The sequence below is a fragment of the Periplaneta americana genome, chromosome 16 (assembly GCF_040183065.1).
Source record: "Periplaneta americana isolate PAMFEO1 chromosome 16, P.americana_PAMFEO1_priV1, whole genome shotgun sequence".
Lineage (NCBI taxonomy): Eukaryota > Metazoa > Arthropoda > Insecta > Blattodea > Blattidae > Periplaneta > Periplaneta americana.
In genome coordinates, this window is record NC_091132.1 from 13,784,184 (window position 1) to 13,807,525 (window position 23,342).

At 36.4% G+C, this 23,342-nt stretch overlaps 1 protein-coding gene across 7 annotated transcripts in view; it reads left to right on the plus strand.

Annotated features, from left to right (window-relative positions):
• Positions 1 to 11,469: 11,469 nt before the first annotated feature.
• Positions 11,470 to 23,342, plus strand: part of ssp6 (short spindle 6) — a 321,247-nt gene continuing 309,374 nt past the window's right edge. For 6 of the 7 annotated variants that reach the window (XR_011336609.1, XM_069849099.1, XM_069849100.1 and 3 more), the window contains exon 1: positions 11,470 to 11,799. Coding sequence is in view for 6 of the 7 variants with exons in the window: in XM_069849099.1 (XP_069705200.1) it covers positions 11,683 to 11,799 (117 nt within the window). In the remaining variant the exon portion in view is untranslated. The remainder of the gene's footprint in view (positions 11,800 to 23,342) is intronic. The other variant, XM_069849101.1, reaches the window with a different exon arrangement.

Consider the following 23,342-nt stretch of genomic DNA (forward strand, 5'->3'; position numbering starts at 1 on the left):
TTATAGCTGTTTATTTACAATCTGGTCCACACCTGTGGAGTAACGTCTAGCTCGTCTGGCCGTGAAACCAGGTGGCCCGGGTTCGATTCCCGGTTGGAGCAAGTTACATGGTAGAGGTTTTTTCTGGGGTTTTCCCTCAACCCAATATGTCCAAATGCTGGGTAACTTTCGGTGCTGGACCCCGGACTCATTTCACTGGCATTATCACCTTCATCTCATTCAGATGCTAAATAATAACGTAAGATGTTGATAAAGCGTCTTAAAATAACCTACTAAAATAAAAAAAAAATTTACGATCTGTTCTTTTAAGAGCATTGAAGCCAATAAATGAGTCGCCAATAAATCTGGGTTATGTACTTCGGAATGGGTATCTTCTTTGAAGATGAATGTAAATGTTGCAGCAGTAAGGGAGGTTCCTGGTAGGTCTTTGGATGGATCCCAGTGCAGATATGGATGCTCGGAGAACGAAACTCTTGCACATGTCCAAGGCCAATGTGATCATGAACTGTTACTGCATAATGCTCGACACCATGAAGTGAGGTCTTCAATTACTACAGCATTAAAGAAGAAATCCTGGGAGGTGGAAGAGGCTTATTGTATAGCAACAAATAGCTCTTTTAGACGCATAGACATATTGGCATATGTAGATTGAAAACTCAAAAAAGTTTCATATCCATTGTTCAAGAATTAAAACAGAAAATCAATATCCCGAATTTAAAAGAAGACTTACAAATTAAACCAAACCCTTTAACTCTATTAAATATAGAATATAATCTAAATTTAACAGAAGAAATACTGAAATCAGAAGTAAACACTGAAATACTGAAACAATTGTCTTTAGAGACAATTAATTTTAGGTACCCTCCACAAAACTGGCTTCATTTATACACTGACGGATCCTTGATCTCCAGAGAACAAGATGCAGGTGTTACGTGCTGTCTCTTCTCACTTTATAGATCTCTTGGATATGGAACAACAAGTTTTGATGGTGAAATCGTTGCAATAATGAATGTCTCAGGAATTTTCTATGCCACATCAATAAATTTAAGAATGCAGTTATATTGTCAGACTCCAAAGCAGCTATTCTATCAATCGTCTCTAAACACACACCTTCATCTCAAACAGCAGAAATAACTAAAATGCTCTCTCAATTAATATCACTCAATAAAAGAATTGTATTCCAATGGATACCATCCCATTGCGGAATCCTGGGAAACGAGAATGCAGATGCTTTAGCAAAGAAGGGCAGCACTGCTACTTACAGACCTGTTACTAAATCTACGTATTACTCTGTGAAGAGATTTATTAAATCTACATACTTAGACTTCAACAAATAAAATTTGATAACTCAATCCCAAGGGAAAAAATGGAACTCTCTGCATCAAAATCCACAGTTAATTCCCGATTTACCACGAAAATCGTCTGTAGCTGCATTTAGATTGGCAACAGACCATGATTGTTTGGCTAAACACCTGCATAGAATTGGAATATATCAGTCCCCTAACTGCCCATTGTGCAACTCAAACCAAGAAATGGATTCGGAACACCTCAAAATCTGTGCTTCAGTGGCTGGTCATGATAATATCTTTGAAAAATATTGGAGTGCAAGAGGTCAAATGACTTCATTGTCAAACGCCTGGCATTAGAAAACAACAACATATTGGCATATTCAAAGACGACCAAACATGGCTTCATAATAGATCCTGCAATTAGATATGAATGGAGCATTGACCAGCCTGAGGAAGTTCACCAAGAAAAGAAAGACATTTATGAAGCAACTACTGAGTACTTCAAAGAAAGATACCATCTTAAACACATAGATGTGATTTGTCTTTTTATCGGGGCCCATGGTGCTATTGCAAAATTCATTAATACGTTTAGGAAACAATTTGTTTTACCTAAATCTTTAATAGATGACATTGTCACAATAGTTTAAAAAAAAAATCATGTAAATAATCATTTACACTCTTGAAATATATTTTAATTAGATTTTAGTATACATATCAATTTCTTTTTTTTTTTTTCCTTCTTCTTCTTCTTCTTCTTGTTCTACTTTGTATTTATATTTGTAAATCATGGCAGTATACTGACACTTAACAGTCTACCTCTATTAGGAGCAGTTTGTAATAAATAAAAAATAATGATGAAATGTATGTAACATGAATCTAAGATCTAAAATATAACTCTTCTACAACTGAAAGCGAAAGAATTTATATTATAACAAGGAAACTCTGAAGTATCATAATCAATGTACAGTACTTATATTTTGCAAAAGCTAAGATCTGTGACTACTGAAATTTATCATGCAAACTTCTGGCATGTAGGTCCACTGAGTTAGCTCTGTGGTAGTGTGTTTGCCTCCAGGCTAACCTGTTCGATTCCTGGCAAGGTCAAACATTTTCATGAAAAATTTCTACTTCGAGACTAGGAGAGATGGTGGTGCACAACTTCTAATCGTTAAATTGTACACCATTATGCCTGGGTTAAATCCCAAATCTCTCCACAGTGCATATGAAGAGAAGGCATGTGTCACTGTTGATAGTAATTTATTCTAATAGCTTAGATATTCCAGCGAATCGGAAATATTGAGAACCCGAAACTTTCCCCTCTCCCTTGATTTTATTATTACAGAAGATTTAAACACACTGGTTTTAAATTGGTCATTCGGTTTTCAAGTTGAAAATTATAAATTATATGCCGATTATTTTACGAGCTCGGATGAGGACGTTAAACCTGGTGGCCTCCTTGGTGCTATTCGACAGGAGTAGACTACGTGCCAGCACCGGGTTTTCCCTTCTCCCTTCCTCACCCATTCCCTACACTACACTTACACATACACTTACCCTAGTACACATAACTCTTCATACGTGGTACAGTCATTAAGTTCTGAGACTGACGCCTGGAGAGTAGGCACCCACTAGAATCTGGATGTCTCACAAGATGCTGCGTAACACGGCATACACATCCTCCCTCAAAATAGTCGCCGTTTGCCTCTATGCACGTCTGTCAATGTTGGTATAGCTGCTGGAAGCACCGCTGAAAGATGTTGGCAGGAAGGTTCCGTACTGCTTCTCAGCAGACATGACCTCTTCAGCCGAATGAAATCTACGCCCACTTAGGATTGCTTTCATGCGGGGAAAGAGAAAAAAATCGCATGATGCAAGGTCAGGTGAGTATGGAGGATGTGGCAAAATGGCGACCTGTTGCCTTGCAAGTTCCTCTTGGACAAGGACAGAGCGATGTGCAGGGGTGTTGTCGTGTAGCAACAGCCAATTCTTCGTACACCAAAGCTCAGGATGCTTAATGGTGAATTGAATCACGTAAATGGCCAAGGATCTCCTTGTAGCGGGTCTTGTTTGCAGTTGCACCTTCTGGAATGAATTCCATGTGAACAATTCCATTTGAATCAAAAAACAGTTCAAGCATCACCTTGCCTTTTGACCTGTCTTGTCGCGGTTTTTTCTGTCGTGGAGGTAATGGCATTTTCCAGGTGGTGGATTGTTGCTTCAGATAGCGGATCGTAAAGGAAACACCATGTTTCGTCTCCAGTTATGATCCGGTTGAGAAACGTCGGATCATCGTCAGCACTACTAATCAGGTCACCACAAATTGTCATGTGATCGTCACGTTGGTCTTGCTTCAGGATGTGTGGCACACTGTGCTGAGTAACATGCGACATGCTCAGGTCATCAGACAGAATTTTGTAGCACGTACCATGGGTGACCTCTACTACTACTGCTGCTGCTGCGAGATCGTTTGTCTACGAATTGGGAGTGGTTGGCACGCACCAACATTGCAATTTCTTCGACCTTGCATTCAGTTCGAATCGTTTGTGGCCAACCAGTACACACATCATCCTCCAAACTGTCCCTCCCTTGCGAAAAACATTGGTGTCATTAGGTGACACCAACACTGGACCTTGGACTCGTTTCACTGGTGTTAACACCTTTATTTCATTGAGACGCTAGATAATCATAGCAGTTGATAAAGCATCGTAAAATAAACCAATTAAAAAAACACCTCTGATTATTTCACCAACTCATCTGAGAGTTGAAAATGTAATTCAGTAAATAGTGAGGGATTCTATAATGTGCAGCAGTTAAAGATAATCATATTGATTTGCTATATTATATTACGTAAAATATTTAAAATATAGATTAATGTTTTAAGATTATTTCCCCATCATATTGCCTTTTTTGTGACTTAATAGATTTCCGGTAGAGTTAATTCGTTGGTTTCCAATGCCGAACACACTACAAGTAAGTCATTGTTCTTCACAATTTATTTTTTTTCATTGCATGGAGGGACGTGTTATATTAGTGCTGTTGATTGATCAAAATATTTAATCGAGTTGAAAAAGTGTTTTAATATACTGTAATACACAATTGTTGAATTTAACCTATGTTTGGTGATAAGCGTAAGTATTAAACGTATATCTGTATATATTGTATCGTTATATTACAAGGCAACTATTTTAATTACTTACTGATATATTTATTATGAGGCTTATAATTTATTGTGTCAATTTCTCCGGAAATTTTTGAGACAAACATAAATAACAAAAAGTATGAAGACACAGTTAATACTGCTTCATCCATGATTTTAAACATGTGAGTGCATTCACATGCTCCGAATTAAATGCCGCTCTATGTTTAGTAACAATGTTTCCTGCAAACACTAAATATGAAAAAACTTTTTGTCTCTCAAGCACTTCTCCATGATCATTCAATTTAAATTCAAACGTTTCACCGAGTTTACCTCTCAAATTCTCATATGACATAATGGAGTTTACACTTTTCACAAATCACAGAACACTGATTTTTTTTCTTTATCAAACTAAACACACAACCTTCATATACAAACTCAGTACAGAAACTGCAACTGCAAAAGTACAGCTGTCGAAACAGAAGACTGGCCCCTATTGTAATCGAATTACAGATTTTAAAAAGAGAAGAAGGTAGTTACGCTCTCACTTGCACACAGTGTAGACATGGCTATTTTATAAGGCATGAGGGAGACGAATCCCAGAAAAGTATGTATTTTATATGCTATGAAGATGAGCTGACAACAAGGTGGAAGTTCTCTTGGAAAACCATAAAACTTAAGACTTTCGCATTGTGTTTCAACTTTCAATAGAGGTAGACTAGGTCACTGTCCTCATATCTCCATCTCTTTCTGAAGTGTTTGTGCAAAGATTATCTCTATGCTACCTGGTTTACAGTTAGAAAATAATAGTACTATTGTGCTTTTAAGTAAGCAATTTCCGAGAGAGGAATATTGTCGAAATTTTTAGTATGAGTTTATATTAACAAAATAATATCATTAATATCAACTACAACCGATTAATTTTAATCGACTCGATTATTCGATTAAATATTTTTGATTGATTAATCTTACAACAGAAATTGATCAATTAAATCTCACAACACTAGTTTATATGGTGTTTTTATCATATTCCTATTTTTAAAAATCATGCAGTTTACAAAAGAAATATTTCTTTGTACAATAACGAGCTTTGAAATGTAATTTATTCAAATAGCTTAGATACTCCAGCCAATCAGAAATATTCGAGAACCCGAAATTTTTCCCTCTCCCTTGATTTTATTATTACGGAAGATTTAAACACACCGGTTTTAAGTTGGTCGTTCGGTTTTCAAGTTGAAAATTATAAATTCCATGCCGATTATTTTACGAGCTCTGAAACCTTTGAGACTCCAATGCAATCAGTTGAAACTAATGTAATCAGATTTGGTTTAAAGTTTGTGGCAAGATGAATTCAAGGTTGGTGATTTCAAACATAACTAGAAAAAACTGACGGCTTCTTGATTTATACCCCATTTCCAGTTGTAACCTCAATTGATGTTTTGTAAAATTCTTGTTCTGTTTGTAGATAAGTTTGAAGGTCGAAGTCATATATCAGCAGTGTGATGAAGTAGACACTGAAAAGGACTTCGGATTGCCGAGAAAACATCGTGTCTTTTGCGTAGTTTTATTGCTCGTGCTGTGTATTATGTGTAACTAAAGATTTGGCTCAACTTAGATAATTACTTTTTGAAATGAAGATCAGAAAATGAGATTTAATTCTTTTAAAGTCGTTTAGGAGTTCAAAAATTCTTGGACTATTAATATTATTACAATATTATTGAAATAAAGTTTTCTAGTGCTAATGATAATATAGTCATGCAGACAATTTTAAATAATTTTGCTAGCTTATTCCGCAATCTAGGCCCATTCGAGTAGAAGGCATTGTTTTTTTTAACCGGTATATTTTCTTTTATCATAACATTAAAGACGATTAAAGGATAAATCTTGGAGTATTGGTAACTCCAAAAGTATACCATGTCCCACTTAGAGGGATAGAGAAATAAGTGATAATTTCAAGTGTAAATAATGATTTAGATTTATTAACAACTTTTTACATAACTTGATGTAAAAACTCTCAGAGTTTCGGAGAATGCTCAATGCAACTCGATGTGTGCACCTTAAGTTGCTCTGCAGACATCTAAACGGTATTCAACCTCCCAACAAGTGTTCTGTAGCATTTGTGGAGTCACTAGCACAGCTGCATCTGTGAAGCGTTGTCTCAGTTCCTCCAAAGTGTTAACTATACTCTTTGGCACACAGCATCCTTCACAAAACCCCAGAAAAAAAAGTATACAGGAGTCAGATCGGGTGACCTGGGTGGCCAGGCAAGGGTCCTCGACTTCCGATCCACCTATCGGGGAATTTTTCATCCAAAAACACACCCATTGATGATAATGGGGTGGAACCCATCCTGTTGAAAACCGATCCTGGGGGAAGTTGATCAGCAAAAGATTTCTGCAACATGTCCAAATACACATTTCCTGTGATTGTAGCCTCTAGGAAGAAAATTGGGCCAATGACAGAGTTCCTCGTCAGTCCACACCAAACATTTACTTTGGGCGTGTCTCATATCGTATAACATGTGGATTGCCTGAACCCCATCTGGTGACGAAGCTGGATCTTGTAAGCATACAAATGTAGATGCTTATGCATGATCCTGTGAATTGTTGGTCTAGGGATTTGAAGACGGCACTAGCTTTTCGTATCGACTTCTGTGGACTCCTAGTGAATGCCATTCGCACAAGTTCGACTGTCTCCTCAGTTACACACTGTTTTGCATGTTTATCAGTCTGCGGTAGCAAAGATCCTGTTTCTGGGAGTGTAGTGTCCCACTTGAGAATTGTTTTATGCCCAGGTGGATCTACATCCCTTGTACGACAAATACGGCTTTGTAATCGCGTAACAGATTTTTCTTCTGCTAACTATAGCACGCACTGAACTTTCTATTGTGGTGTCCACGTGTTTATCATAGCGTATTCTCCTACAAAATGGCGCCAGGCTTGTTTTAGTGCCCTAGCAACAAACAAGCTAAAGTTACGCATGCTGCATAAAGTTGGACAGTTTCTCTATCCTGTCAGATGTAAATCACAACGAAATCTTTATCCGATTTTAAGTGGTAAGCATTTATTTTTCGATCCCTCTAAACGGGACATTGTGTATTTTGCAGAGGAATAGGTTTTTGTTAGCAACATGTAAGAGTAGGGTTAAAAATACTCGCATGGCTTGTACTACTACTACTACTACTACTACTACTACTACTACTACTACTACTACTACTACTACTACTTTTATTATTATCATCATTATTAAAAAGGGTATCTCCTACAAAATTTCCATCTCCTGTATTTCATCTCTCGTAGGTTGGCAAGTCTGATGTTGCATACCCTCTGTAATTGTCAACAATGGCGAAAGAAGTTTAGTATTTCACCGATACGGCTGAGCGTTTTGTCGCAAAATGAATGTTTAATGAACGAGAGATACTCGTATTCTCTTGTCAAATTGTACACAACACTAATTTAGGCGTAACCAACATTTATTGTTGGTGTTTTATTTTCTGTTTTCCTCCAAACTTAATCTCTGACAGACATAATCTTACAAATGGCTGCTTCAGTTAGAACTGAAATGCGGTGAATTTATTATGCATTTTTTTTTAGTTTATTTTAATCAATTTATTCATTCATAGTTTTCTACTCTTCACTGCAAACCCAGCATTCTCCATTTAATCAATAATTTGTTTCGATTTGCGCAATTTGGGGAAGCAGGGGTCTGAGTTTAAGATTTAAAAAAATGATAATTGAGTTGTATCGGTACGACTAAAGAAAGAATGTGAGAACTGTAACTTTAGGTAATCATCATCATCATCATCATCATCATCATCATCCTGTGAAGTACTAGTCCCAAAAGAGCTGTTACGGCCTGAAAAAGCGATTTTCTTGCCATCTCTTCATAGGTCGACCAAGTGACCGTTTCCCATTTGGACGATACTTCATTATTGCCTTAGGGATCCTGGATGAAACCATTCTTGATGACGACTTTAGGTAATATACCTATTAAAATATTATATTTTTATAAACGCTTAAGAAATAAAAGATGAGCTAGATAATGACTTCACACAAATGAAACCCTTTGCTAAATTAGTGGTTATTACGTTAATACCCATTATAAATAAGGGTACTTTTTTAATTGTTAACTGAAATTATAATTTTTTATCTATAAAATCGTGCGTGTTCATTCGTTTGCACTGTCGTCATATTAACATCAAATGCATATAAATTACGTATCGTATGAGAAGGTTAAAGAATTTATGTGGAAACTGGAAATGTAGGCCTACTGTAAAGTAGGATAAATTTGACTATAAAAATTTTGAAACATGAATATATTTTGTAACTTAAAATAATAAAAAAAATACCGACATTCAGAAATGAAGAAAAAAAATAATGCACCTCAAAAATATGTTCAGTATGTCTGTTGTCTTGGTTTAAATCCTTTTTTATGGTCAACTTTACTACAGTTTACACCGTAAACTTTACGGTATGAAAAATAGCTCATTTCAGAGGAACTAGGGTGGGAGTAGGTCACGCGATGTACCCTGTAAGGTCTCCCCTAAGCAGAAACTGAAATCACGCTCCTGATTTGCTTCAATTTATTAAAGATACATCGAGTGTTGTTTCAGAAGTTCATAGCCTGACATAGAAATTAAACTAGGATTATTTTGAAACAGTCTTTTTTTTCCCATCATAATTCCCCCTGAGATTCCTCGACGTCCCTGATTTGTTTTAATTTATTAATATAACATCTGTGACGTACATATCTGTTTAAACAGTAAACGTATATAGATTTGTTGAGAGGATTTTGTTCCATTTTTGCTTGCATTACCATGTACAGGAAATATATTATCGTCAGTAACCTTAAATCACATCGGTGGTCGTAGAATTACACGATCGTTAAGTGGGGAGCCTTGAAGGCACGTGGAAGTCACGGTAATGGGTTCGTATCTCGCCTGTAATATGGATGTTTGTGTATGAGGTGTGATGTCATGGGATTTCCACCGAATGACCTTCAAAGAGTTTGGAAAAAGAAAAAGAATAAAAAAAGGGGCCGAGTAAGTCTTTATTGGTGTTACGGAACACCCGTGGACGTCCCATTTACAGACATAGCATTCTGCGCAGATAATTTCTGTTGACTAAGCAAATTTGTAATGTAAATACATCCATCGTTCCTCAGGAAGTTGCAAGAATCGAAACAGAGCGTAGGTCGTACTTTGTTTACACATTTTTACGAAGGAATACGCCTAAATTACGTAAAACGTGTCCACCCAATGGGTCCCGATGCTTTTTCCGAGATTTGCGATATAAACTCATTCAAACCTAGCTATCTTGAGCAGTGGTGGCTGAAGCCATTTTGTCTGGGTAGTGCCAAAACATTCAAGTCAGAAACGAAAAGTAATGATAAGGTATGGTTTTATATCGTGAATATTTAATAATAATAATAATAATAATAATAATAATAATAATAATAATAATAATAATAATAATAATAATACATTGTAAACTTAATAAATATTCGAAACTATGTACCGAAATTCAAGAGACGTAGCCTCATATCAGCAAAGACAATATTGCTTCGCAAAGACTAGTAGTGAATATAAAAAAGTATGGAATTGAAAATGATTCTGTAACCGCACGAATACAGAAATCAGTGTTGTATTGTGATACTTACATCGTGCTTTTTATGAATCGCTACACTCATTATCAATATTCGAAATTTCTGGCATACTCCACCATTCAGCTTTTAAATCTGTGTGACATAAACTTTTTGGGCCGTATTCATAGACATTTTTAGCGCGGGCTTTCGGTGGATTATCAGCGTTTTTCGTATTCATAAACCAGTGTTAGCGATAGGATATGATTTGAATTCTGTACTAATAACCAGTGGATAGCCGGGGCTAGCTTAGCACGCTCGTAGCGCGTGCTGCGAAATGTCTATGAATAGCACCCTTTAACATTTTTAAGTAGGCGGCCTTCCAGTAGGATTATTTCTCGTTCACTGTCACCTGTCATAAAATTTACATAGTAAGATTCCTCTTTTTTCTACAGAATTAATTTGCTCTGCAACAGAACAGTAAACAAATCGATTAATAGTGCGTATTAACATTTAACAAGGCTAACTAGAGTTTTGTACATGATCGCGGTTCATTGTTGCGTCAAGCATTTTGACCCCAATTTGCACCTGAACGTTTGGTTATTTTACTTTCCACCATTGTGAAGTGAAACAATGTACTATTTTGATATTTTTCCTCAACATACAATTAAAAAACAATGTATATAATATTATTTCAAGAACTTGAACATTTACGCTCGAAAATAACTTTCGTCTTGTACCCACAGGGTCATTAAAAATACGTATGGCATTTCTGACTATTTTATGGGAACTCGTAGGGAAACAAAAGACAGATAATACCTACATACAGAATAAATTAATATTTATTTCAATAAAGGAATAAACTTGTGGATTCCAGTGTTTTATAGTCGAATACAGACCTAAACGTTAATGAAATATTTATATTACTCGTAACCTTTGGAAGTTATTCTCAATATCCAGGCCGCAACAATATATAGGAAATATTGACCACTGCCTCCTTGAATGTCAATATCGTTATGATGAATGGAAATATCATGCGTAATTTTAATGACACTGTGTACATCCGATAATTGACGAAATTCTTTTATGAATTACATGATTCTTGTGCACATATCACAACCTTGAAAACGAATATATATATATATATATATATATTAAAGAAGCACAAAAAAATATTATATACAATTCACCAGGGTTAGTCCATTATATTAGAAAAGAGAGAAAATGTAGCTAAATATGGTGAAAATTCACCAATGTTGGCAGCACTGCAATTGTTAATATTGTGATCAATTCTGACATAAACCACGACGAACAATAATTATAATCTGGTACGAATGTGAAGATTAAATTTCAGTTGAATAAGCGCAATTTAAAATTCCCTCCGTTGCAATTTGCCATTCTGAATTATTAACATCAACTGACTAACGTAGTGCTTCCATCCGCTGGCGCTAGCAGACGATACTGGCGTGTCCAGCAAAGCAGACGACAGTTGCGCAGTACGTCGAAGGCAGGGGGTATAGGAAAATGGTTCTCCAACGCTGTGCTGCCGTCAATGTGTTGGACAGCTGTTTTGTGCACATCAAAGTTCATATTGTGTATTCCATGTGAGTGATTAGCGTGCGTGTGTAATTATCATAGCATAATCAATTGTTATAGTTTTCATATGTGATAACCGGCATGAACTCTCCCAAGCTCGGCGACAAAGTACCGCGAGCTCAGGGGAAAAGAAATAAACAGCAACAACAACCACCCCAACAAATCGAACACAGCGAAGAAGAGGTGGAATTGTCACCGGTGAGTAACAAAATCGTTTATTGTAAATAGATTATCAATTAGTTCGCTTGTGAGAGTACAATAATATGTCTGTCACAATCTACCATACGTTACGGTTGTCAGTCATTCTTGGCAATATGTTAAAACCTGTTTTTATATCACTAGATAACCTCAACGAAGGAGAGAATATATCTTTTCACATGCCATAACTTAAATACGTACACGAAATCCGAGCTTTTGCTTTTACTTTCTTCAGCACATGTGCGTACTGGATTCCGGAGTAATTAGTTGTTTGTTTTTGTACATTATCCATTCATCTCCGTAGGTAATATTACATAGAGTAACTATGTTAATGACTTTGTGAAGACTGAAGGTTTACTGCGTGTATTATGTAACAGGGCAAGGGAAACTTTAATTTCCCATTATTCTTACATCCTGGAGTGCATATTATATTCTTTGCGGGTGGGAAATGACTGAACACGAACTTTGATTAAATTTATTGTTTGTTGACATATTGTTACTGTGATTTAAATGACGCATTAAAAATGTCATCGCGAGATATTTTAAGCTCGGTTCTACTAATATTTTTGGCAAGCGTAACTTAAAATGTCTTTCCGTGCGACAAGATCCAACTCATCTCAAATGCGAAATGGAGTAGAATTAGAATATTATTTGGAAAAGATTTAATATATTAACTGGATAGCTTGTTCAATTAAGTAGAAGCATAACAATACGATTTTCTCGACGATGTTCAATTCATAATCATAATTAGATACGCACTGAAATGAGATAAATACTAAATCAATATTTATTTAGACTCGGAAGAAGTCAAACGTTGAAGTATTTACTTTCCAGTTCCGCTGAAATGTGTTATTTGAGCAAAAGTATTAATTTGTGGCCTGATTAATTAAATCCCTACTTCTCCGAGAAGTTGGCAGAACGGTAATATGCTTTGTTGGTATTCGGATCGATCCCCGGTCGTGGTATGACGGTCTTGACCGAGATTTTTTTGTGTGTGCGGATTTTATCATATGCGGATATGAATATTGGTATAATTGTTCATGTTTTTAACTTAATCTCGTCTCAATTATATGAGTGTTCCCCTTTTCTATAAATTACTTAATACAATTTATTGTTAAATCTCTTGTGATAGCTAGTTAAAAATCTTCTAGACCAGGGTTCGATTCCCGGCAAGAAAATGGACAAGCATCTCGCTACCGTTCGAGTTGAATTGGTCTCCTTTATTTTGGCTTTTTCTGTGTTCATTTTAGCGTTGTCCTTTATGCATAGTGAACTGTTTACTTCAGTAATCAAATGTTTGGAGTCATATGGGGAAAGATCTTATATTTTGAATGAGAATTAGCGACTTTAGTATTATAATTTATTGTTACATAATCCTTTACGTTTATGTTGTGTTTTGGTATTCCACAAATGGAGAAAATACAATTTTGTTGGAGTTTGGCAAAATTCTTCATCATCATCATCATCATCATCATCATCATCATCATCATCATCATGGATTAGGCTGGCTGGCCGGCCTGTCCTGTCCCGTCCCGTCCCGTACTCATTATTCAAGATGCAAATTGATCATTCCAGCGTTTTCTGGGATAGCTGTAATCTTTTTTTTCCATGTGGTCCATATACTTCAGAATAGTCTGAAAGAAAGACTGTTGGGATGCATTCTTGAAACAAGCTATTGCCAGTTCTGTCTTGATAGTGCTCTACTTATTATTGTACTAGCCGTTATGATGTCATAGTCAATAATAATAATAATAATAATAATAATAATAATAATAATAATAATAATAATAAACATACAATACATATGGGAAATGCCTGTTATTATTCGGTTGAGAAGCTTTTATCATCCAGTCTGTTGTCAAACAATCTGAAAGTCAGAATTTATAAAACAGTTATATTACCGGTTGTTCTATATGGTTGTGAAACTTGGACTCTCACTTTGAGAGAGGAACGTAGGTTAAGGGTGTTTGAGAATAAGGTGTTTAGGAAAATATTTGGGGCTAAGAGGGATGAAGTTAGAGGAGAATGCAGAAAGTTACACAACACAGAACTGCACGCATTGTATTCTTCACCTGACATAATTAGGAACATTAAATCCCTACGTTTGAATGGGCAGGACATGTAGCACGTATGGGCGAATCCAGAAATGAATATAGAGTGTTAGTTGGGAGGCCGGAGGGAAAAAGACCTTTGGGGAGACCGAGACGTAGATGGGAAGATAATATTAAAATGGATTTGAGGAAGGGGGATATGATGATAGAGACTGGATTAATCTTGCACAGGATAGGGACCAATGGCGGGCTTATGTGAGGGCGGCAATGAACCTCCGGGTTTCTTAAAAGCCAGTAAGTAATAATAATAATAATAATAATAATAATAATAATAATAATAATAATAATAATAATAAATAATAATAATCCGAGGCACGACAGCCCATGAAGGACCATGACCGACCAGCCGGCTACTGGCCTCACGTCCACATGCCGAAGCAGAGGTGGACGATCATCCAACCAAAATGGAGGTATCGTGTGGTTAGCACGATGGTGCCCCCCCAGCAGTTATAGCTGGCTTTCGCGTGGTATTCTGCTCCGTAAATAACTAATAAATTAGAAGACCATAGAGTAGAATAGATTATTTTTGATTAGGCCTACGAATTTAAAAAAAAAAAATATTGCGCAGACCACTTCCGTATACGTTTAGGTAAACATTTTTTTTTTTTTTTTTTTCCGGTTAGGAAGTTTGTTTACATGTTACAAGGTCATATTCTTCGTAAGACTTGAAGGTAATTGCAGAAATCGTTTGAGACTTCTTTGCTGTATCATAAAATTTAAAAGTAATGTAGAAGTTGTGCTTAAACAAGACTTTAGCATTCGACAACTTGGCAATAAATCAGTGTCGAAGTATATGCTACTAGTTGCGTAGTTTGTCACGCTGTCATGCGCGTTATTTGTGGAATAGGCGTTATAGAAACCGCCTAATCCGTCAGATGTGTCACTTATGAATGGCGTTGAGAAACTTGTCTGGGCCTCAACTTCTCCCAAACACTGCAGAGCACCCTTACACTGAGCTTTCTTATCCTGCAATATACAGAATATACAGAATAAAGAATATAATTACAAACAAACAAGAGAAATAGAAATAAAATAATACAAACAATATAAAACAGGAGATACAGTAGTATTAACAAAATTTGAGACCGAATGAGCAGCGCTCGTGTTCGGTCGCAGTTCAGATATAATATTAATAGGCCTATAAGAGATTAAACGCAGAATAAATATGGGAAATGCGTGTTATTATTCGGTTGAGAAGCTCTTATCATCCAGTCTGCTGTCCAAAAATCTGAAAGTTAGAATTTATAAAACAGTTATGTTACCGGTTGTTCTGTATGGCTGTGAAACTTGGACTCTCACTCTGAGAGAGGAACATAGGTTAAGGGTGTTTGAGAAAAGGTGCTTAGGAAAATATTTGGGGCTAAGCGGGATGAAGTTACAGGAGAATGGAGAAAGTTACACAACACAGAACTGCACGCATTGTATTCTTCACCTGACATAATTAGGAACTTTAAATCCAGACGTTTGAGATGGGCAGGGCATGTAGCACGTATGGTCGAATCCAGAAATGCATATAGAGTGTTAGTTGGGAGACCGGAGGGAAAAAGACCTTTAGGGAGGCCGAGACGTAGATGGGAGGATAATATTAAAATGGATTTGAGGGAGGTGGAATATGATGATAGAGACTGGATTAATCTTGCACAGGATAGGGACCGATGGCGGGCTTACGTGAGGACGGCAATGAACCTCCGGGTTTCTTAAAAGCCATTTGTAAGTAAGTAAGCAAGGCCTATAAGAGAATATAAAATAAAATAGGAAATAGAATTAAAATTACAGTTACAGAAATTATATAACACAATATTAATATAAGAGAAATATAGAAAATAAAAAAATAATAAAATAAATAAGTAAAATAAAATATAAACTAAAATTTAAATTACAGCGGCAATGGAATTATATAATATAATATTAACACTAGAGAAGAATAATATCGCACGTGAAAAGTAGGACTATATACATATTTCAAAATTATAGAATACACATATAATATAGGTTGATTAATTCATTCACATAGGCTATAAATTTATTTAATCAAATTGAAGATATTAACGTTTCTAATTTTCTTGTTATATGTTAGTGGGTTACATGTTAGAAGTTCTGGGTGTAATTTAGTTAAAGCATTGTACAACCGAGGGCCAAAATTAATGCTATGCTATGCTTTAGACCAGGTTCTACTAATGTTGAATTAATATTTCGTCTTGTGTCATAATTATGTGTCTGTAATACAAACTTATTACGATTTTTATGATAAAATTTTAACAGCGTATACTTATAAATTTGTTCAATATTAAATACATTAAATTCAGAATAATGGCACCAGATTCTGGTTTGTGACGCGAAGAATTCGGTGATAGCCATTTCAACTGATTCCAAGTTTTGTAAATTTTTTCCATGCAGGAAGTTGGCCGTGGATCGAAACACGATGGTAATATTAACGCGCAAGATCAGGTCATCTCGGGTGTCGTAGCAGTTCGATTCCTCCAATTCCTGCATTTTTTCCGTGGTTTTTGGGGTCTCGCATTGCTCTGTTGCAAGAGAAATTCTATTTCGATTAACCAATGCCGGGTACTATCCTCTCAAAACTTCATGAACTGGAAACTATAGAAGTCCATACAAGACACATTTTTGAAACGACATTTTATGATTAACATGGCCTTTATTGAATTCATTACGGTGACATCTGATGGAAACAATATAGATTTAATGTTTTACGTGATTATTAAATAAAATAAAAATAAATATATCGGCAATAATTTAGGGAAACAGGATGCCATTAAAAAAAACGGGAACATGCTTTTCTCGGGACAGGGAACAAGAGGCTAAAAAAGGGACAATCCCGTTAAAAACGGGACGTCTGATCACCCTGTACTAATAAGACGCGTCAGTGTGCAACATTTGAAGGTCCTACGCAGCCTTTCAGTGTTGACCGTTCCCTTGTGAGAGATATTTTAATTAATCGAACTATAGAGAATTTCACGTTAAGAAAAAAAAAAAAACATTGAGCATATGGGGCTATTCCATCAAATGACCAGTTGCCATAGAAACGCCTGCCTACCACATAGCTTATACAATGTATTAGGCAAGGCCCATAAAACCAATGCTTTTTTCTGAACGTGGAATTCTCTAGAGGATTCCAAGTTAAGAAAAAAGCATTGATTATATGGGCCTTGCCTAATACATTGTAAAAACTATGTGGGAGGCAGGCGTTTCTATGGCAACTGGTCATTTGATGGAATAGCCCCATATGCTCGATGTTTTTTTTTCTTAACGTGAAATCCTCCTCTAACAGTTTCTTCTCTGGACCTCCGCTCAAACTCCATAATAATCTACACTAATAATAAATCTGTAGCCGAAATTTTTCTGGTAATTTTCGATTTTCCAAAAATAATTGGTCCTAACATATATAATTAACCACCCTGAAACCGAAAATCGCTTTTTTGAAATTTTTGTTTGTATGTCTGTCTGTCTGTCTGTCTGTCTGTTACCTTTTCACGCGATAATGGCTGAACGGATGTCAATGAAAATTGGAATATAAATTAAGTTCGTTGTAACTTAGATTTTAGGCTATATGGCATTCAAAATACATTATTTAAAAGGGTGATTATAAGGGGGCCTGTATTAAATAAATCGAAATATCTCGCTTATTATTGATTTTTGTGAAAAATGTTACATAACAAAAGTTTCTTTAAAAATAATTTGCGATAAGTTTTATTCCTTGAAAAATTTTGATGGAACTGATATTTAATGAGATAAATGAGTTTTAAAATTAAAATAACTGCCATCTAAGGCGGTGTAATGAATTAAAAAACAAATGACTTCGTCTATAATGGATCTTGAACAGGAACAATCGAAAGCTATGAAAGATAGCCTACAGAGAATGTTTCTGTGTTTGTATGAAGTAATATCGGAAGCTAAATTAACCGATTTGTATAATTAATTATTATTTCATCATTGGAAAGTGTAGTTTCTCTAGATGGACATAATGCTATAATGTTATTACAGTAACTTCTGATATAATATAATATAATATAAGTTATTTGAAGGATTCAGAACCATAGTGGGCCAAGCGCCATTTACAGAATACGTAGAAAACAAGGGTTAAAATTAAGTTATTACCATAATTCAATGGAAACCCATAACAAGTTAAAATAAAATATACACATTAAATCTAAATGATGTCAATCTTCATTAAACTATGGTTGCATGTAATAAAAATTAAGAAACAGGTTAAAGGAATTGTCATTGCACCAAATGAGTGTCTCTGGACCAAAATGATCGCATTTTAATTATTTGGATGCAATTTAAATTAAATAACATATTAAACGATGTATCCTTCTATCAAACACGAATGTTCCCTGGATAAAACGTCCTATTTTAATTATGTAATTACTTTATATTTATTTCTAACGGGTGCAGCGGAGCGCACGGGTACGGCTAGTATTAATATAAACCTGCTCTCTTAACCGAGTCATATGCCTTTCTGAAATCTATAAATAACTGATGTAGGTCTACTGTGTCCTTATACTCCCATTTTTTTCTCCAATATCTGTCGAATACAAAACAATCTGATCAATAGATCCCGGAAACACTCGATTATAAACTATAGTTTTAAATTTTGTTTAAATGAGCCCAAATGTATGATTATTATTATTATTATTATTATTATTATTATTATTATTATTATTATTATTATTATGCCTATAAGAAGGGCTCGAAAATAGTGGTATACAAAAATGTAAAGATCCGAAATACAAAAGATCCAAAATAAGAAAAAGTTCAAAGTAAGGGCCAAAAATTTCAGAATGAAAATCACACATCAAGAAGTGGATTTGCACACTTCTTGCAAGCCCTTTCCTTGGTGGCCGCGCCAGAATGGCACGCGAACCATGGAGTGGGCTTCACGTGGCGTTCGAACCGCAGCTGGCTATACAGATAGTGTTGGCCAGGGGCACCAGAAAGACTGTCCACGCCAGATTCGAGTGTCGCCACACGGACGCTCCGTGGCGCGTTGAAACAAAACTCTTTTATTTCCTGAGGCGTAATTCCAGTTTCTTTTCCTGCCATCGAAAGTGAACTCGTTATTTTCATTCAGTAGGCAGGCAGGGAACAGGGTGGTTCGGCAATACCTTCATGGTTCTGGATTTTGATGTTTGGCGTAACTTAGCTGCACTACGATCTGGAAGGGACGGTTAAGCCCAAGGAATTATATTCCATGTCCAATTACAGGTCTGCGTTTTGTTTCTCGTGGTCATCAAAAACAAATTTTGTTAGAAAGCTGACATTTTATGTCATTAATTCATTTAGTGTTCTGCCCAAGGGTGTCTTTCACTGCAAATCCAGCGTTCTCCAGTCCTTCCTATTTTCTGCCTTCCTCTTTGTTTCCTCATATGATCCATATATCTTAATGCAGTGGCGGTTCCTCGGGGGAGGGAAGGGAGGAACGTCCTCCTCACATTTTTCTTCTCTTAAAAATATATAGCAAATAAAATATGTGCCTTGAAATTCAAGGCAGATTCGATAATATTTAAGTTCACAGCTATAAGAAAATCTCGGTTGATCGAGTTTTAAACGATGCGCGCTCATGTGTTGCTAGAAAACTGTGGGAAAGATGCGAGATTGTTTGTGTGGAGGAAAGTCAATCCATTCCTCCTTTACTGCAGTTAACACACATAGACAACAGCGCACTAGCGGCCAGAGAAAGAAGCAGAATTTTAAAGCAAGTAAATGAACGGAGAGGGAGGAGATCCTCCTCTAAATCAGCGCATGGGGGGGGGGGGATAGAAACAGACTGGCCGTGCAGCAAGCTCGCTACCGCTGCCATCTAACGATGCTGCATTCAACCAGACTATAACACATCTAGGAGGAGGCACAATAAAACAGTTTTAACGCAAAGCTATGAAAGACACCATATAAACTTTTTTTAAAATCATGAATCAAAAATATTATTCATTGCACTTTATATAGGCTACTATTCATGGTTTGAAACTTTCAAGGATATTTGAAAGTTAAAGTCGGATTTATATAAAACAAAGAGGAAGTAGTTCTACTTTAGTATCGCAGATCTTTTTGGCCCCTGAAATTCACTTCCTTTCATTGTGTACTAGACAGGGCAACAGCCAAGTTGTCAGTCTTGTACAAATATATTTGAAATTGAAATTAGGTATCCCAAACTACATTATTTCTACGTGTTAATAGCTATAGTCTCTTCCAACACGTGTGATGCTGTAGTGTGCTCGAAAAATGCTGCGAGGTGAATTTCCTTGTAATTGTTAATTTGTGCAATTATTCAACAATGAATGGAAATGAAAACATTATATATTTTGGAAAATTTAGGAAACTCAGTTTACAAGAACAGAGTATTGCTATACAGAAGAGAAGGCCAACCCCAACACTACCTGATCTTACATGTATGCATGTAGGCTAATTTGTAGCATGTTTCATTCAAGAAGGTGTCATTTCGTCCTGTTACCTTCTTTCCTCCTCTTAAGAAATACGCAGGAGCCGCCACTGTCTTAATGTCGTCTATCATCTGATATCTTCTTCTACCCCGAACTCTTCTTCCGTCCATCATTCCTTCCATTGCATCCTTCAGTAGCCAGTTTCTTCTCGGTCAGTGACCCAACCAATTCCTTTTCCTCTTCCTGATCAGTTTCAGCATAATTCTTTCATCACCCACTCTTTCCAACACAGCTAATTTCTTATTCTGTTTGTCCACTTCACAAGTTCCATTCATCTCCATATCCACATTTCAAATGCTTCTATTAGCTTCTCTTTACTTCGTCGTTTCTGCCCCCATACAATGCCACATTCCATACAAAGCACTTCATTAGTCTCTTCCTTAGTTCTTTTTTTTTTTTCAAGAGGTCCGCAGAAGAAGTTCCTTTTTCTAGTAAAAGCTTCCTTGGCCATCGCTATTCTCTTTTTGATTTCCTGGCAGCAACTCATGTTACTGCTCATAGTACACCCCAAGTATTTGAAGCTGTCCACTTGCTCTACTGCCTCATTTGGAATTTGCAATTTTATCTTCTGTATTTTTCTTCCTATGACCATGCTCTTCGTCTTATTTGCATTTATCTTCATCCCATACTGCTCACAGCTGTCATTTAGCTCCAGTAGCATATCCTTCAGTATCATTTCCTCTTCTGCTAACAACGCCATGTCGACCTGGTTGGCGAGTTGGTATAGCGCTGGTCTCCTATGCCCAAGGTTGCGGGTTCGATCCTGGGCCAGGTCGATGGCATTTAAGTGTGCTTAAATGCGACAGGCTCATGTCAGTAGATTTACTGGCATGTAAAAGAACTCCTGCGGGACAAAATTCCGGCATATCCGGCGACGCTGATATAACCTCTGCAGTTGCGAGCGTCGTTAAATAAAACATAACATTAACAACGCCATATCAGAAGCAAATCTTATGCACTTTATTCTTCTTCCTCCCATGTTCTGAAAACAGTTCTTCACTGAATTCTCCAAGTACTCAGACGTTAAACAGGGTAGGACATCCTTGACGTACTCCTCTCCTAATTTCACTTCCTTCTGACATTTCTTCTCCTATCCTGACTTCGACTCGTTTCATATAAAGATTACTCCTCCTCTCTTTCCAATCCACGCCAATTTTCTTTAGGATCCCCATCAGTTTATTCTAATCGACTCTGTCAAAATCCTTTTCTAAGTCCACAAATACTACATACACTTCTTTATTCTTCTCTAGGTATCTTTCGTCGATTGTCCGTACCAGTCCAGTTGCGTCTCTCGTACCTTTTCCCTTTCTGAAGCAAAACTGCTCTTCTTCCAACTGTTCTTCCATCTTAGAATACTGGGTGTTCAGTTCAAAGTGTGTCATGGCTCGCTGTATGCCGTCATGTGGCTAGCCGATGAGCCTAGAGAATTCAATCTTCCTACACTTCCGCAGAGGTGTATAACCTATGAGGTAGAGAAGTTGCCTACCAAGTACGGCGTTCATTCTGAAGAGTACGTACCGATACGTACGGTAACGCCGGTAGTGGCAGGAATGTGAACTGTTTGGAAATACGTACTGTCGGGATATGGCGAGAGGGTTAAGACGATTACTTACGTATTTGTTGACATTAACTTCGACGGTCAACATGGACACGGAGCATTTGATTTGTGTTGTGGAATGTTACCGTACGCAACCGATGATAACAAATACCCTGCGTACGACTTGCCGGCTCAAAACACAGTTCGAAAGAGGTTATGATAGCACACAGACCGTACAGACCGCCATCTGTTGCTACGACGTTCAAGTTATACCGTACACGTTCTCAAGTTCAGATTGAAGAACGCCTTAAATAATAGGCAACTTCTCTAACATATAAGCTGAAACTCGCTTCAAATCTGTGACCCAACGACAGTGACGTCATGACACACTTTGAAATGAACACCCAGTATAAGCGTCGATTCAGTATTCGCAAGAGAATCTTCGTCGAGTGCGATATTAGACTTTCATAATTCAGGCATACTAAGTTAAAAGCAGATATACTATCGTTATCATATTGACGTAAGAATTTCAAGTATTTTTGCGGAAATTATGAATAGTAATTGGAGTGGTTTTGTGATAATGAAATTCATGCATAATTAATCATAGAAACACTATTAGAGGAAACTAGCGCACAGGTACTCCTGGCGGTTTTGTGATTTTTTTATGGAAGATGAAATTGAAATGCAGCTGAGGATTTTATAGATATTTTTTGGAGGAACAAACATTCTTGGGAAATATAGTAACTTACGTTTGAAATGAGAGGTGCGTCATAATGGAAATGAATATGTTGTGCTTTCTAGTGAAAGGAGAAAAAGCTCTAATTCCTCGAGACTATGAAAAAATGTACGGAACCTAGTATATTAATAGTTCATAGAAATGAATATGGTTATTTAACCCCCTTCAGTGAGTTTTCCCAAACTCACCCAGATAAATCGCTTTCTCGCACCCGAAAACGTTACATTCACCACATAAAACTTCTTAGACTCGTTTTCAAGATAAAATTTAGAAAAAAAAAAAATATACAGGAATTGCATGTTCGTTCGGAGAAATCAATCTGGTTATTGAACTCTCAGTGAGTTTTCCGAAAGTCGATATCTAGCTTAAATCGCTTTCTCACACCCGAAAATGGTAGGTTGATCCCATTTCATCAAAATCTTTAGACTCGTTTTAAAGATAAAATTTACAAATACACAAGAATTGCTTGTTAGGTCGTAGAAATCAAAATTGCTTGTTAGATCGTAGAAATAAATCTGGTTATTTAACCCTCTAAATGAGTTTTCCCAAAGTCGAGACGTAGCTAATTCGGTTTTTTTACCCGAAAACTGTAGATTCACCTCATTTCATCAAAATCAGTAGGTTCGTTTTCAAGATAAAATTTACAAATAAGTATACAAAAAATGCTTATTAGTTCCTAGAAATCAGCTGGTTATTTAACC